The 15,458-nt window shown below is 36.5% G+C and overlaps 1 protein-coding gene across 1 annotated transcript in view; it reads left to right on the plus strand.

The window, feature by feature from the left end:
- The window catches only part of LOC149287803 (cadherin-2A), a 101,885-nt gene that overhangs the window by 71,645 nt on the left and 14,782 nt on the right, over positions 1–15,458 (plus strand). Inside the window, exons 8-13 of the mRNA XM_089492416.1 lie at positions 512–684; positions 2,331–2,468; positions 11,528–11,713; positions 11,854–12,107; positions 13,580–13,722; positions 15,041–15,274. Coding sequence (XP_089348542.1) covers positions 512–684; positions 2,331–2,468; positions 11,528–11,713; positions 11,854–12,107; positions 13,580–13,722; positions 15,041–15,274 — 1,128 coding nt within the window. The remainder of the gene's footprint in view (positions 1–511; positions 685–2,330; positions 2,469–11,527; positions 11,714–11,853; positions 12,108–13,579; positions 13,723–15,040; positions 15,275–15,458) is intronic.

Raw genomic sequence — 15,458 nt, forward strand, 5'->3', positions numbered from 1 at the left:
CAGAATCCCTTATTTTCATTACTAGCCTGTACACAACTAATGTGTGGCTCACAGATTCAGTAGCACTTGGGTCTTTCAGTCATATGTAGCAGGTGTTAACATTTAAAGGGTTAACAGATGTATCCCTGAATTTTCAATAAGCAATAAACTGTCAGTAGGCTTTGGCTTTTTTTCTTATCTTGTTCGTCAGCAGACCATAGAAAATATATCAGGCTACCTGCTCCATCACTTATACTTTATTACTTTCACAGAAAAAAAAAATCACTTCTTCTCTGGAAGAAGATTGATCTTATGCCTTATGCATGTTTCCTACGAATTACAAAACACTAACAAGAGCTAAGTTTGTTGGGGTTACTGATCTGGATCAATTTGTTGTCATTGCGGAGGGATTGGAAAGTGTTTACTGAAGGAAGCAAATGTTTTGGGAAACAGCGTGACATGCTGGTGTTGATACAGGAGACCCTAACTAATGTGATTAAGGTGTTTGCTTTACACTTTGTTGTGTTCCTAGGAACCTATGTAATGACTGTCACGGCTATTGATGGGGATGATCCTAGACAACCAAATGGGATGTTGCGCTACAAAATTCTGTCCCAGGCTCCAAACAGCCCGAGTGACACCATGTTTACAATCAACAATGAAACTGGTGATATAATCACCTTGGCAGCTGGGCTAGACAGAGAGGTAATGTGTTGTTTTTTTTTCTTTTGTAAAAACTATGAGATCTGCATGTGTCAAAATAAATCAAACAATGGATTGTCTTGTTACTGTTGTAGTCATCCAGACCACAAGCCAGCAGACAGTGTTAAAGGAGATCAATCTCTCTTTTTTTTTAATAATTATATTTGGCAGCCCATTACTAAGAAATGTTATGCCTGAACAAGAGCACTAGATAGCCTTAGAAGGTTGCAATCTGTTCTACATCCGTTAGCCAATAAATGTACCAATGTACATTTTATCAAGAAGCATTGTAACAAAGTGCATCTTCTCCATTTTTTTATTGTCCTCTTACTTATCGTAAGAAGTGTAACTCATTCCAGAACTGTAATATACTTGTTTTATTAAACCTCCTGACCTATGCATTGTAGCTAAATGTTGATATAAGCATTGAACGATTAAGGGCTTGGCACAAAGCAAGATATATTTGTTTTACTTGTGGACAGAAATCATATCAAAACAGTAAATTCATTAAAATAGTTTTTAACTGAACTGGTACGATCAGACATGTAAATGTACCAGACAAGCTGAGGTTTCACTCTGTAGAACAAACTAGCACGTCAGTGACTGCCATTCTTGTTTACTTGGCAAAATCTGTTCATGGTCACCATAGGTTCTGAGACACATGAAACCTGAATTAATTTATTTTCAGTGTCAGATGAGGCTGTATTGTTACACTGACAATTAGAACGTGTGAAATATTTTATTATGTCATAAATCCAGTGCAGCTCACAGATGTGTATTGCTAAAACTCATTTTGATGCTTTCAATGGGATGACATCCAAGGGAGATTAATACAATAGTTTCCTAACATCACATTGCTGTTTTCCAAACTAATGACATGAAATACGTATGACAACAGCAAGAAAATAATTGAAAAATAATTCAATAAAATCCCCAACCATCTTTATTATTACATTATTTTATTTCTCCATTGTCTTCTTTCCATGTTGCAAGTTGAAGCTAAGCGTTAAAAAAAAACTTTCTTCCTAAAAAGTACATTAATATTAATGCAGTTTAAAAAATTGTATTGATTGCAGCTGATACTTTTATATAGTTGCAGACAGATCTCAGAAATGCATCTGCTATATTCCTTTCCCGAATGCCTATAACTAGAAGGCCGTTTTCATAAATGCTGGCTAGAATATTATCCTATAAAAATGGCTAATTTAGGAAAGTGACTCGACACAGTGTAATTTTAATTGGAAGTTGCTTAATCGGCAAACCTAAAATTTGTAGGTTATCACTTTTGTAATTCCTGAAAAGTGCTATTTAAGTTCTTGTTGTGTCCTTTACAAATGCCCTTCATCAGTCACAAGCCTTAGTGTCAATTAATATTAGCCTGTGCCCCACCAACAAAGAATGCATATTAAAGTAGTTAATATACATATTTTATCTGTAGCAAAGAAATGAAGGATCATGATTTTATGAGGATCATGATAGAATAGAAGGGCATGATGTTTCTTATCTGCTTTCAAACTGTTTCTATGTGATATGTCTGTCTCTTAACACCAGAGCTGAACTGGATAATGCCTCATTTAACTAAAATGTACTGCTGTTCTGTAGTCTTGTGTATGTCCCCAAACAAATATTAATGCAATTTTGTCTTCTAGAAAGTACAACGCTATACATTAATAATTCAAGCTACAGACATGGAAGGAAACCCAACATATGGCCTCTCAAATACAGCAACCGCCGTCATTTCGGTGACAGATATCAATGACAACTCTCCTCTCTTCACAGCCGCAACTGTAAGTACAATTTGAGATTAGGTATACATACCATCTGATTTAATCTGATTCTTCTTGTTAGGTGTTTTTTAATGAAACTTTGCATTACCAAATAAAAAATAAATAAATTATATATACATTAGTACCTTGCTTGCTTATTTATTTTACAGGAGAGTGATAGGAAATCATGCTTAAATACAAGAGAGATATTTGGGGAAATTGTGTTTTTTTCATTCTTTTTTTTACAATAAATAATAAAACAGAAAAACAGAAAATACTTTATATCGGATTCCAATGTAGTAATTTGGGGTTTGGGTGAGAAACTGCAAAAAGTCAAAGTACCTCACGTGCCATAGGTAAAGAGATATTAGGTATATCAGGTATACCCATAGGATAGGTATCATATATCATTTTTAAAAAGAAAGAAACGGAAGGATGGTGAAACAGTAATCTGTGTGTTATGAATACGTGTAGCTGCTTGGTAATAAATGCAATAACCCTGAATGGGCTGGAAGAAGCTTACTGAATAGTGCAAATTCATCTAAAAACAACTAGACACTGTAGAATTGTGAAATCTACCCTTTATATTATTGTGAGTCTTATTTCTTGTTTGTTTAAAACCTGTGCTCTCCCCCCCCCTAAATATTATTTAGGGCTGCAACTAACGATTATTTTGATAATTAGTTTCATAATTAGTAGTTAGTAAATTTTCATTTATTTAAAATAACTAAATAAAGCAACTTAGGATGTTAAAAACAAATGGCAGAATAAAAAAACTGATAAAAATGCATTTCTTGTTTTTATTTCCCAACCTGCCCCCCCAGTTATGCACATTTGAGCCCAAGTTTGCCACATGCCTTCCAGATATGCCACTCCGCCCTCCCCACATATGCCACTGTGCCCCCTGATATGCCTTATACCCCAGTATACCTTATACCCCCAGATATGTCGCTCTGCCCTCCCCAGGTATGCCTGTTTCATGCTAGGAGGGCAGTGAAAACGGTTGGATTACTTTGTGGCACACGCCAAGAGGATAAGAACATTTGGAGTAGCATACTTCATGAAGTGAAGTCATGATACCATACTACTGACATTTTATATGTGTTAATATCGCATCTGCTCATTACCTGCAGCCTGTGGAGGAGGCATGCATTCAGAGAGCGTTATGTTGAAATTCTTCCAGCCTTCCCAAGTCTGGGCAAAGAAGACCCAGAGAAAAGGGCTAGATCTACCTGCTCTCTTAATGTTCATTTTACCAGTGCACTTTTATGATGTTCCTTAAATGTTTCTTGAATTTGCAGCTTTGTGCTGTGCCATCACAGTGGCAAGTCCACTTTTTTATGACAGCAAATCCATTCTTATTTGTTCATTTGCCAGTGCCCCAAAACAATCATAGCTCTTACTGCAAACATCTCTAAGCAAAACAAAGCATTTTTTCCAATGTTGAGTCTTGGAGAGGTCACTGGACAATATGCCTCCAGTGAATGGTAACTCCATTACTATTTTTGTTTAAACCAACGTTCCCACAAAAAAAATAAAAAATAAAAAAAAAATATATATATATTCTAGTTTTAAATGTAACATTCCATGCACTAGGTTACTGAATTATCGCAGGGCAAATACAGTTATACTTGTATATTTTTATATAAGTATTATTATATATTAACTTTCCACAGGTCCACTGATCTTGTTTGTACACTGTAAGTGTTGAGGCAGCAGACTTTAGTTGAAGTTACTGTACCTCCCGTGAAGAAAAATTAGATTTATGTGATCTGAAGACTGACGCCAGGGCTGTTATACTAGGGAACCTTAGCATCCCTAACGTACATGTACACTTTCAATTGGTTGCTTTGCAAGCATCTAGCTTGGATCGTGCGTTAACATTAGATAGAACCTATTATGTGATACTTACAGCGAGACAGGCATCATTTGTGAGTGAATATCACATTTCTGTCTCCGACAGTAGCATCGACCAAGGAAGGATATTCTGACAAGCAACTGAATTGTACTGTATCTCGATCAATCTATTTCTCTTATTTATTCATCGGTCAATCCATATATCTTTTGTCTAGATACAATATATCTATCTAGATATACCCTTTAATTAACGTAGTTATTTCGACTTCTGTGTGGCTTCTGGCAAACACTATATTTTTTGAATTGAGCTTCTGGAATCCAAGACTAATTAGCCTGAAATCTGCTTTAAAGTATATTGATTACAGGATGAAATATACTTTAGTAAAGCCAGCACTTTTTGTGAATCTCATTTACAAAAGAAATGTATTGAATTATCTTTAGGTGGCTCCTCCGGCTGTCGATTCACATTAAATCGAATTAGCAAAAGCGATATCCCTCTTCCCATATGTTTGCAAAATACCTGTCATATTCACCTCCCTCGTGCGTATTAAGTGCACCCCCCCACTGCACCGCCCATAATGTTTTACAGACTGAAATAGACATTGAGATCCCATGCGAGTCTTGCTTTTTTGTCTTTAATAAAAGAAGAATCCCTCAATCAATAAACCACATCTAATCTGTCTGATCTCTGAGGCAGCCAAACTGAAGGAGACGGACGGGAGCCTACCTTCTCTTACCTCCGCTTTCAAACTTGTTTTCTGCTCTTACATTCAAAAGCATCCACAGCTGGTCCACTTCAGGGTCACCTCCATTTAAGCAGCTAAGATGTGCATGTTTGATCTTACAACACAATCTGCTTTCATCCACCTCTGTGTTAGAAGTACGGTTAGGTCTCTCAAAGACGGTTATTATATCTGCCTTTTATACGTCACTGGCTTTTTAACCTGAATTGTATTTAGAATTTTCAGGCACAAGATGCACATAATAAGAAAAATGGATATTGTCACATTAGTTCAAGAGAAAATATAGTCTTCAGTTAAAGGTGATGCCTTTTTGGGCCAACGTAGATAGAAAAAGATGTAAAGTTACATAAGCTTTCAGCACCTCAGAGGTCTTTTCTTCAGATGGAATTCACCAGAAGAGGCGTCTGAGGTCCTGAATGTTAGTATAACGCTAAACCACTTTTTACATTAGCCCAATAAAAGCTATCAACTTTTTTGATCCAGAAGAACCTACTTCTTAGCAATTCATTATAATGCTCCAGTATGCTGAGGAAACGTGCGCAATGGTGACATATACTTAACTGTATATAGATATATTACCATTTTATTCTTTCAATTTCAGTCAGAAGGTTTAGTCACATATAAACAGCGCAACATATCTACAGCTTTCCCTTTTCTGTGGCAACAACCTAGCAGTGCTTGCTTTGTCACGTGACAATGTTTTTAGCGAAAAAGTATGAATATAACTTAAACAATGTTGTTTCTACTTTTGTGTTTAGAAAAGTGTTAAATGTAGCCATGTATGAACACCTTTAATACCCTTTTTAATACCTCTTAAGAGGATATTTACATTTTTAATTTCTGAAGCTGTCCCTTCATTTCCTGTTGACAATGCATACATGGAATAGATCCATTGAAAAGGCATTTGGTAGAAATTGTTTGGTAGTAGACCTATGAAAATAATTTCAGTTACTCTGCGTCTTTATATTAAAAAACTACCTTCTTCTGCAGATTCCTAGAATGCAGAAAGCTTTATATCTGCTCTCTTAGTTTCCCGCCATTCTGTTATACAGATCAGTAGCTTCACTGGTACTGTCTTTGGCACAAAACTACAGGCACATTCAAAGTATCGGTTTGACAGATTGCTAGAGGTCACCTCTGGAGCAAGATCAGCAGATCCAGTAGGTTGTTGAGTTGAAGCTTAGACCTAAAACTACCTGTTGAAACCGTCAGACATATTCCAGAGCCAAGCACCGCTATAAAGTGCTTGTGAGATACGTGATAGGGGAGGTAAGAAATATTATCTTCTTGTTGCTATCAGAAGCAACAGATAATTTGTAAAAAAAAAAAAAGAGAAATGCCTGCGGAAAGCTTTCTGTAACAAGAGCTTTGATTCATTTAAAGTGTTCTACGTAAAGGGGAACTTCCACCATAATGTCCCATAAGTTTCTTATTGTCCTGTAGTCGTAAGGAATATGTATGTAATTTTTGCCACATAAGTAGACATGGCTTGAAATGTCCTCACACAATCGTCGCAAAATAGGAAAATATGTCTCTATTTGTGACAATACTCTGGCTATGTACAGAACTTCTGGGTACTATCGACCCTAAATGTCCAAAGGTAAAACATAGCTGTAGCTAACACTGGTTATGTTGCATGTAAATCACATTGGGAAAAACAGTTTAAGATCATCCATGCAAAGCTTTACATTTGCTTTTCTTCTCTTCTACTTCAAGTAACAAAAAACTACTTAGCACACATTACTACTTATTCTTCTAACATGCATATGCCACATACCTCATTTTATTTAGCTTTTTTTAATATGCTTACTAGTAGGATTTTAGGGTTAAGTCCTTGAAGATTAGCTCAGGTAAATCCCAGAATTTTTGTAATCATGGCGGATTTCATATTTTCTCAGGAAATGCCTGATTCTAGTCTGAATGTGACTAGAGGAGATGCTGCTTATAAACATTGTAGCAAAATAAGCTGCATAATAGTTTTTATGTTGGTTTTTTATGTGTTTAATATGAGGGATTTTTTCTATAAAAATGCATATTTTTTCAAGCACCCAATTAACACTTTACATAAGTGAAAGGCTAGGTTTCCACTTGGGTTTTTTTTTGCTAAAAACGCCCATAAAAACGCCAATTCAGCCACACAGCGTTTTTTTTGTGAAAAAACGCTGCGGCCAGATGTTAGCTGTTCTTCAATAGGAAATCGCACAATGCCATATCCACTTGGCGTTTTTCAGTTTGGCGTTTTTTCAGTCCTCTTTGGCGTTTTTCTGCTTTTTTGGGCTCTGTGGCAGTTTTTCAGAATCGCAGCATGTTGACACTCTGGCGTTTTTTGCAAGGAAATCTTGGCGTTTTTCTCCAATAGAAGTCTATGGGAGAGAAAAAAACGCCATGAAAACTCCATGTGGGTTTTGCCTTGGCGTTTTTTATGGCGTTTTTTCCACAGTTACAATGCAGAGGATGGACCCAGTATCTGTGTGTCCTACGAGAAATAGGCTGGAAACAAACAGTTTCACACAAAACAAAGTTCATATTGAATTTGACACCATTTGGAACAAACATGCCATTACAAACAAACATACCCAACTGGACCCTGCGTGCCAAAAGCACCATCATTTGGGGCCAATCTTCCTAGAGGAGCAGACATTCGGAATAAAGCATGCCTTACAAACCACAGAAAAGAGACAAAAGGGTCCGCCGGGGCGTGTTTAAGTAGAACTCTACCAAGGAAATTACATCAGGAGGGGGCAGATACTTGCCATTTATCCTAATCCCTTTTAGCTGGGTGAAAATTCCAACATGTAAAGGCTGGAAAAACTGCCTAAGGTCAAAAAACTATTTCCACAGAAAGGCTAAAACGCCAGAAAAAATGCAGTGGCAGTTTGCTTGGCGTTTTTTCTGGCGTTTTTCATCAAGAAAAAAACGCAGGACAAAAACCCAAGTGGAAACCTAGCCAAATAGTGCCTTTAGGGGCTGTTACCTTTGGGAGAACAGCTAAAGTAGGGAGTAATGATATTTTTGGTATAAACCCATAGAAACATGAGAGTTATTTATAAAGAGCATTTCTGATGCAAAGGATTGAACATTTATTTTCCTCATAGCTAACACCTGTATAGTCCTACACATTGGGCCATCTAATTGGTTGCCAAATTAAGAACCGTTTGGGCTATCTGGTCTTCCCATATAAAGTTAGACAGATACAGAGTGTTTGTCATGGTTTATTCATTATATAACAAATGCTTATCTTCTCTCCTCTTGAAACCTCTCTCAGCTGTTAAACGCAATAACCAGCTTTTCCACATTTACCTTCACTCATGTTTAGAATTTTAAGACTGTATATCTATCGGGACTTTGACACAGCCAGAAGAAATTGCTTTTATGCTCCATTTTATGGACATGTAACATAATTCTTAAGGTTACGTGTTTTTGTTTACTGTAAAAAAAAACAAACAAGGATAGGGTTTGTAATCATGTTTGCAAGACAATAAAAGGTCAATCTGTTCTGTATAATCCAGAGTTTTTTTGAGTGAAAAAGACATAACATGTGAGCAACTGTTTGGATAAGTGTGGACAATGTCTTACATACTCATTCATGGCTGCAGACCCAAACCAAAACGTGGGTGCTGATGTTGTCCATTAGTGTTGCTCGGTCCACATGAGTACCACTCTACCTACACTCATACAAGTGATTGTGTTGTAATTATCACTTGATGGACGCATGTCTTTTTTCAGCCTATGTATGTAACTATGTAACTTCTCATTGGGTCTTTGGCCAGTGATATCCCTGAGAAAGCACCACATTTCTTCCATAGCAGATGAGATCATGTAGATAAAAAGCGATTTAAAAAAAAACACTGCTAAGGAGTTTAATTTCCTCATACTAGGCATTAAATTATTTATAGAGAAATACAATTTAACACTTACATCACATTAACAAATTGTAATTAATTCCAATCCAATGTATATACAAAAACGGTTTCTAAAACTGGTTTAAAATGAAAACATTTTGTGAACATTTAGCACTAAATAGCATCACTAAAGTGCTAAATGAATTTCAAGATTAATGTAAAATGTATTTATTAATAGAGAGTCACTGAAATATAGATCACTGAAATATGAAATAACTGCCCCCAAGCAGTATGTTGTTATTTAAGGTTTTAAGTGCTTCAAAACAGATTAATGTTCCGCTATTACATTTCAATGAGATGAAACAAACAGCTTTCGTGTATAAATGTCTTTTTAGGCTGCTAAACTTAAAATTCAATTCCGTGTACATATGTAAGACAAGTTTGTGAACCAAAATAACGCAAATTACCATGGATAATTTCTTTCTCCTTCCTTTCTCTCATCTCCTTTTTTTCATCTTTTCTCTCATCCTTTATCTTTTTTCTGCTCTACTTTCTCTCTTTTCTCTTGTCTCACTTGCCTTTTCTCCCAACTGTGCATTTTCCAGCATACATCATACTGCTCAAATTGCACATTGTCAGTTTTCATGGTGGATCTTGAATGTAAAACATTCAATGCCCATAATCTAAAAAGTTGTAATTTAGACTAAATAAAAATAAATGTTATATATATATATATATATATATATATATACACACCGTATTTGCTCGATTATAAGACGAGGTTTTTTCCAGAGCAAATGCTCTGAAAAATACCCCTCGTCTTATAATCGGGGCCGTCTTATAATCAGACCTCAAATAGGTCTGACTATGAGACTAAGATCCAGATCCCCCGCAGCGATGCAGGGGACCTGGATCCTCCTGTGTTATGCCCCCCCCAACTTACCGGTGCTTCTGAGTCCCTGGTGCTTAGTCCGGGCAGCGTGTAGAGCTCTACTCGATTCGCGTAGAGCTCTACACGCTGCCCAGACTAAGCACCGGGGACTCAGATGCAGGGGACATGGATCCTCCTGTGCTATGCCCCCCGCCCTCAACTTAGCGGTGCTTCAGATTCCCCGGTGCTTAGTCCGGGCAGCGTGTATAGCTCTATGCGATTCGCGTAGAGCGGAAGTTGTGTACGGGAATCGCGTAGAGTTCTACAAGCTGCCCGGACTAAGCACCGGGGACTCAGATGCAGGGGACCTGGATCATCCTTTGTTATCCTCCCCCCCCCAACTTACCGGTGCTTCTGAGTCCCCGGTGCTTAGTCCGGGCAGCGTGTAGAGCTCTACGCGAATCGCGTAGAGATCTACACGCTGCCCGGACTAAGCACCGGGGGACTCAGAAGCTCCGGTAAATTTGGAGGAGGGAGGGGGAGGGAGTGTTAAATGGGGGGCATAAGGCATTTCTGGAGGCAGAGTGCTCTGTGAAATGCCCTTTAACCCCAATTAATGCCATTCTGCCGCCAGAAATGCCTTTTACCCTCTATATGCCACTCTGCCTCCTGAAATGCCCTATACCTCCCTATATGCCACTCTACCCCATAATATGCCTTTTAACCCCCCTAAATGCCAGAGTGGCATATAGGGGTATAAGGCATTTCTGGAGGCAGAGTGGCACATAGGGGGTCAAAAGGCATCTCATGGGGCACAGTGGCATATAGAGGGTTAAAAGGTGTATCATGGGGCACAGTGGCATTTAGAGGGTTAAAAGGCATATCATGGGGCACAGTGGCATATATATATATGGGGGCAGATGTGCATAACTGGGGGGGCAGGTTGAAAAAAAGGAAATAAAAACAAAATATTTTTCTCAATCATAGCTATTATTAACAAACAATTGTTCACATAGTTTACATGAATTAACATTTACTGGTAAAACTTTTCCTGTAGGGTCGTCTTATATTCAGGCTTTTTCTTTTTTTCATAAATTAATATTCAGCTTTTGCGGGGTCGTCTTATAATCGAGCAAATACGGTGTGTATATATATATATATATATATATATATATATATATATATATAAATATATATATATATATAATGTGATATAGGCATATATTGTGTCAGAGCTCATACCGCTACATTTTGGCAGTCCAAGCTGGGCAGAAAAAGTATTGTTTGTTCTAAAAGCGTCAGCTTCAGAAAATTGAAACTCAGTGTGCATCACTTTGTTTTCACGGGTGTCTCTTTCATCTTAAACTCTTAGATGTTTATATTCTGCGCACAATATTAATAAATGATCTGAAATGGTGGCTCATTTCATGACTTATTTAAACATTTGTGATGGTTAGTACTTTTTTTCACTCTGCATTATTACGCATAATAATCTCCGCAAAATAGTGCATTACCTGCAAGTTAATACTGTGCCGAATGCGATAAGTGAGGCATTAGGCACAGACAATGCAGTGTTCTGAGCAGATAAGCGTCTATGACTATACTATGCAGAGGCAGTCAATTAATACTCTTTTCCATGGTGATTATCATTGAGCATTTAGTGTATCACCCTGGTATGTGTTTATATACTGTGTCAGTTTTAACTGCACGGGCCGTCTGTGTAAATATTCATACAGATCTGTTGTTTTCTTTTCTCTCTTCTTCCAGTTTCATGGTGACCTGCCTGAAAATAGAGTTGATATTGTGGTAGCAAACTTAACGGTTACGGATATGGATCAGCCGCACACTGGTGCATGGAACGCCGTATATAAAATAATCCATGGAGATCCTAATGGGAAATTCATCATTAAGACAGACCCAAACACCAACGATGGTTTAGTCACTGTAGTGAAAGTAAGTTTGTTTTGTCTTTGTAAAAGTATTTGATAGAAGTAGAAATATGGTCTAGAGAAGGCCAGTGGAAAATATGTTGTATATACTGTGGAAGTATACGTGAAATTTTGTACTATGTATAATTGTTTCCTGTTTTTTAGCCTATTGATTATGAAAGCATGGTGAAGGTTTCGCTGACAGTAGTTGCTGAAAATCAAGTTCCTTTAATCAAAGGTATTCCTCAGCCTCCTGCATCAACAGCGACAGTCAGTATTACAATCATTGATGTGAATGAGAGCCCTTATTTTATTCCAAATCCCAATATTCTACGTCAAGAAGAAGGCCTGCTACCTGGAAACAAGTTGACAGTTTTTACTGCGCAGGATCCAGACCGATACATGAAACAGACCATTAGGTAAATACTTATACGATTATTTTGTTTGTGGTAGTGCAGGCAGAATTGTTCCTTACATAGGCCAGATTGCGGCAGACACCCATGCCCTGCTCTCAAGTGGGACTCACACTCCCTATGTACATCAGATCCGCCATGAGAAAAGTGCTTTTCATGACTTTCTCTCAAGTCAGTTTTACGGATTTAAGCAAATCATGCTACGAAAAAATGGTGGACATGTTTGGGATATGTACAAAGCATTTAGGCAGAGAAAAGAGTAAAGAAAAAAACCATACTTGATGGTCTTTGTTCTTTACTTGTTGTAAATACTAACTGAAGTGCATATAAATACAGCATCAAATTAGCTTTCACAAAACTGAAAAAGAAACATTTGATGTCTCGAAAGTGTTCTTGATCTTACTAATCCTATGAGTATGTATGTATTTAAAGTATATCACAAACTGAAGCACTTGCTCTGGGATCAGTTCAGCTATATCCATATCCTTTTTAGCAACATTAGCCTTTCCTCAATTTCCAGGTATGACCTACTGTCCCTTTTGTAGTCCAAACATTTCCTGAATGATCATTTGTAAAAAGACTACATACAAAAGAATTACATCCACTTGAAGCGAGCATCTTTCTGATGAAAGCAAACCTACTTGTCTCTAATATTCTGTTACAACTCAGACCTTTCATCTATGAACTTCAACACAAGTACCACCAAACCCAATGGATATTTTAAGGAGTTTGTTTTTTCCCTTTTCTAAGCTTGGCGATACTTGCTCCAGTGTTTTGGGGAATGATTGTATTTTACTAGCCTATCTGTGGATGTAACTGTAAGGTCAACTAACACTATATCCTGGTTATTTTTGTTTCTAAAAGACATCTTGTATAGAAATGCTTACTAACTTTCAGAACCAACCAAATGTATGCTAGATGGCTAGAAGTAGCAGAAGTGCCGTTTTCCTCTTGGTCACAATTCTCGCAGGTGTTACAATGTCAAACAGTTATGTTATGAAAATGTTCAGTACTGCTTGTACAATACAATGTCAAACAGGTATCTACAGATTTATTTCAATTAGGTGGCCAAATAAACATACAGATAGATAGATAGATAGATAGATAGATAGATAGATAGATAGATAGATAATCCAATCAGACATTCACCTGTGGCCTATTCTCCCTTTGTTTCAATATGGTGAAGCATGCTTTGTCACTGATGATGGCACAATGGCACAGTATAAATTTCTACTTTACAAATAAATTCATGATATTGTTCTTCATTTATTCACCTGAAATGTACTGATTAAGACTTTAGCAAACAATACAGCTAATTAGTAATTATTCTGCAATATGACCTACAGTGAATACACTGGACTTTAACACTTAATGTTTGCAACCTGGAACAGTGTTGCCTTGGTCTACATTGACAGATAAGTATAGACAATTAAGTATGTATTTTTAATATATGTCATTGTCTTTTTTCGATGAATTAGGTATTCAAAGCTGTCTGATCCTGGTAACTGGCTTAAGATCGATCCAATAAATGGACAGATAACCACTATGGCTATTCTGGACAGAGAATCCATGTATGTGAAAAACAATATGTACAATGCTACGTTCCTGGCTACAGACAGTGGTATGTATTGGTACAGATACTAACTTTTTTTTTGTCTATGCCTACGCTTTACATAATGAAATTACCATAGATGATTTATAGTTTTATGGCCACTGTCAGAGCATGACCCCTGTAAAAAAAATCACACACACTGTCACTATGTGGAGCCTTGAAGCTTTTCAGAGTTGTGCATAATCTAAATAAATGACTTTTCAAGCAAGAAAATCGAATATACATATTTCACAAACAAGATGCTACTATTTTTCACTGTCATTCATAAACTGTCACATTCTAGGGTAGATGTTAAAAATGTATAAATATATATATATATATATATATATATATATATAGCCGGTTGAATCACTTTTTAACGGTTGTATGTGTATATATATACATATATATATATATGTGCAACTTTATTCAAAGAAGAATAAGATTTTGTACCGTTTCCATGGTAATCAAAGACCTTACTACTTGTGTATAATACCTCTAATTAGAGAGCTTGTTAATCTGTCTTTAAATCTTTGTTTCATTTGTTATTATATTTTTTTCTTCAGAACGGATGTGTGCCTCACTCTCAAAATAATAATTTCATAAGAATACCTTCTAAATACACAAAATAGACAAAAGAATATATTATATCACACATGCTTTCTTCACAGTTACTGCATTTCTTAGGAACATTTTATAAGTTAGGGCAAAGGTTAAAATCCCAAAATGTTTTCAAATGCATATTTATCAGAAACCCCTCGCATATTTTGTAATGACATGCTAGATGATTCTGCTTTGAAAAAATCATTTCAAAATTCCGAATAATGTGAGAAGGTCCTGTTTATTAATGGATCATAAAGTCCAACTGGTTGGCTTAGGATTTATACTGCCTGTGCTCTTCAAAAGAAAACTGACTGCAGATGACAGTATATTAATCAAACGAGAATATATATATATATATATATATAATGTGCAAGCAATTTATATAAACTGGAAGTAAGAGGTTAACGCAAAGTTAGAATAAACGCAAAATAGCCAATGCATGTAAGAATACATTTGTAACAAAAAAAAGCTCCACCTTGATAGTAATACTGAAAATGTTGTACCGAATAAATCTTCCTTTCAGGCAAATACTACAAACTTACAACTTGAAAAATCAATGCAGTATTATTATTTTTAGATCATTTTATTTATGAAATAGAAACACATTCTTATTAGTTTATTTTATTTCTTTTGTTTACAGTAAAAGAGAACTATAGTTCTATCAGAGGTAGAATTATGTAGATAATTAAATCTGCTGATCGTCTTTGATTTTTTTTTAAACTGTTTTTTTTTTTGCTTTTTTCAGGCATTCCTCCAATGAGTGGCACTGGCACATTACAAATTTATTTACTGGATGTAAATGATAATGCGCCTCATGTTTTCCCTCGAGAAGTGGAGATCTGTGAAAGGCCAGACCCGAATGCAATTAACATTACAGCTGTTGACGCTGACATAAGTCCCAATGCAGGACCTTTTATTTTTGAACTACCTTACAGCCCTATGGATATCAAAAAGAACTGGACAATCACGCGCATTAACGGTAAATAATCAGATTTCAGGGTATAGTGCCGTTAATTATTATTAGTGGTGGCTTAGTTATCAAGTGCAAGCATACCTTACCAGCACTTTACAACATGAAGGCTTAGTTGTATAACACATGAAATAAAATAGAAGCTATCCTCAGCCTAGGGGAAGACATCTGCTAATTTTTAGCCTTCTAAATG

Source organism: Sceloporus occidentalis, unplaced genomic scaffold, assembly GCF_023333645.1.
Source record: "Sceloporus occidentalis isolate IW3139 unplaced genomic scaffold, rSceOcc1.0.p SCAF_56, whole genome shotgun sequence".
In the NCBI taxonomy this organism is placed as follows: Eukaryota; Metazoa; Chordata; class Lepidosauria; order Squamata; family Phrynosomatidae; genus Sceloporus; species Sceloporus occidentalis.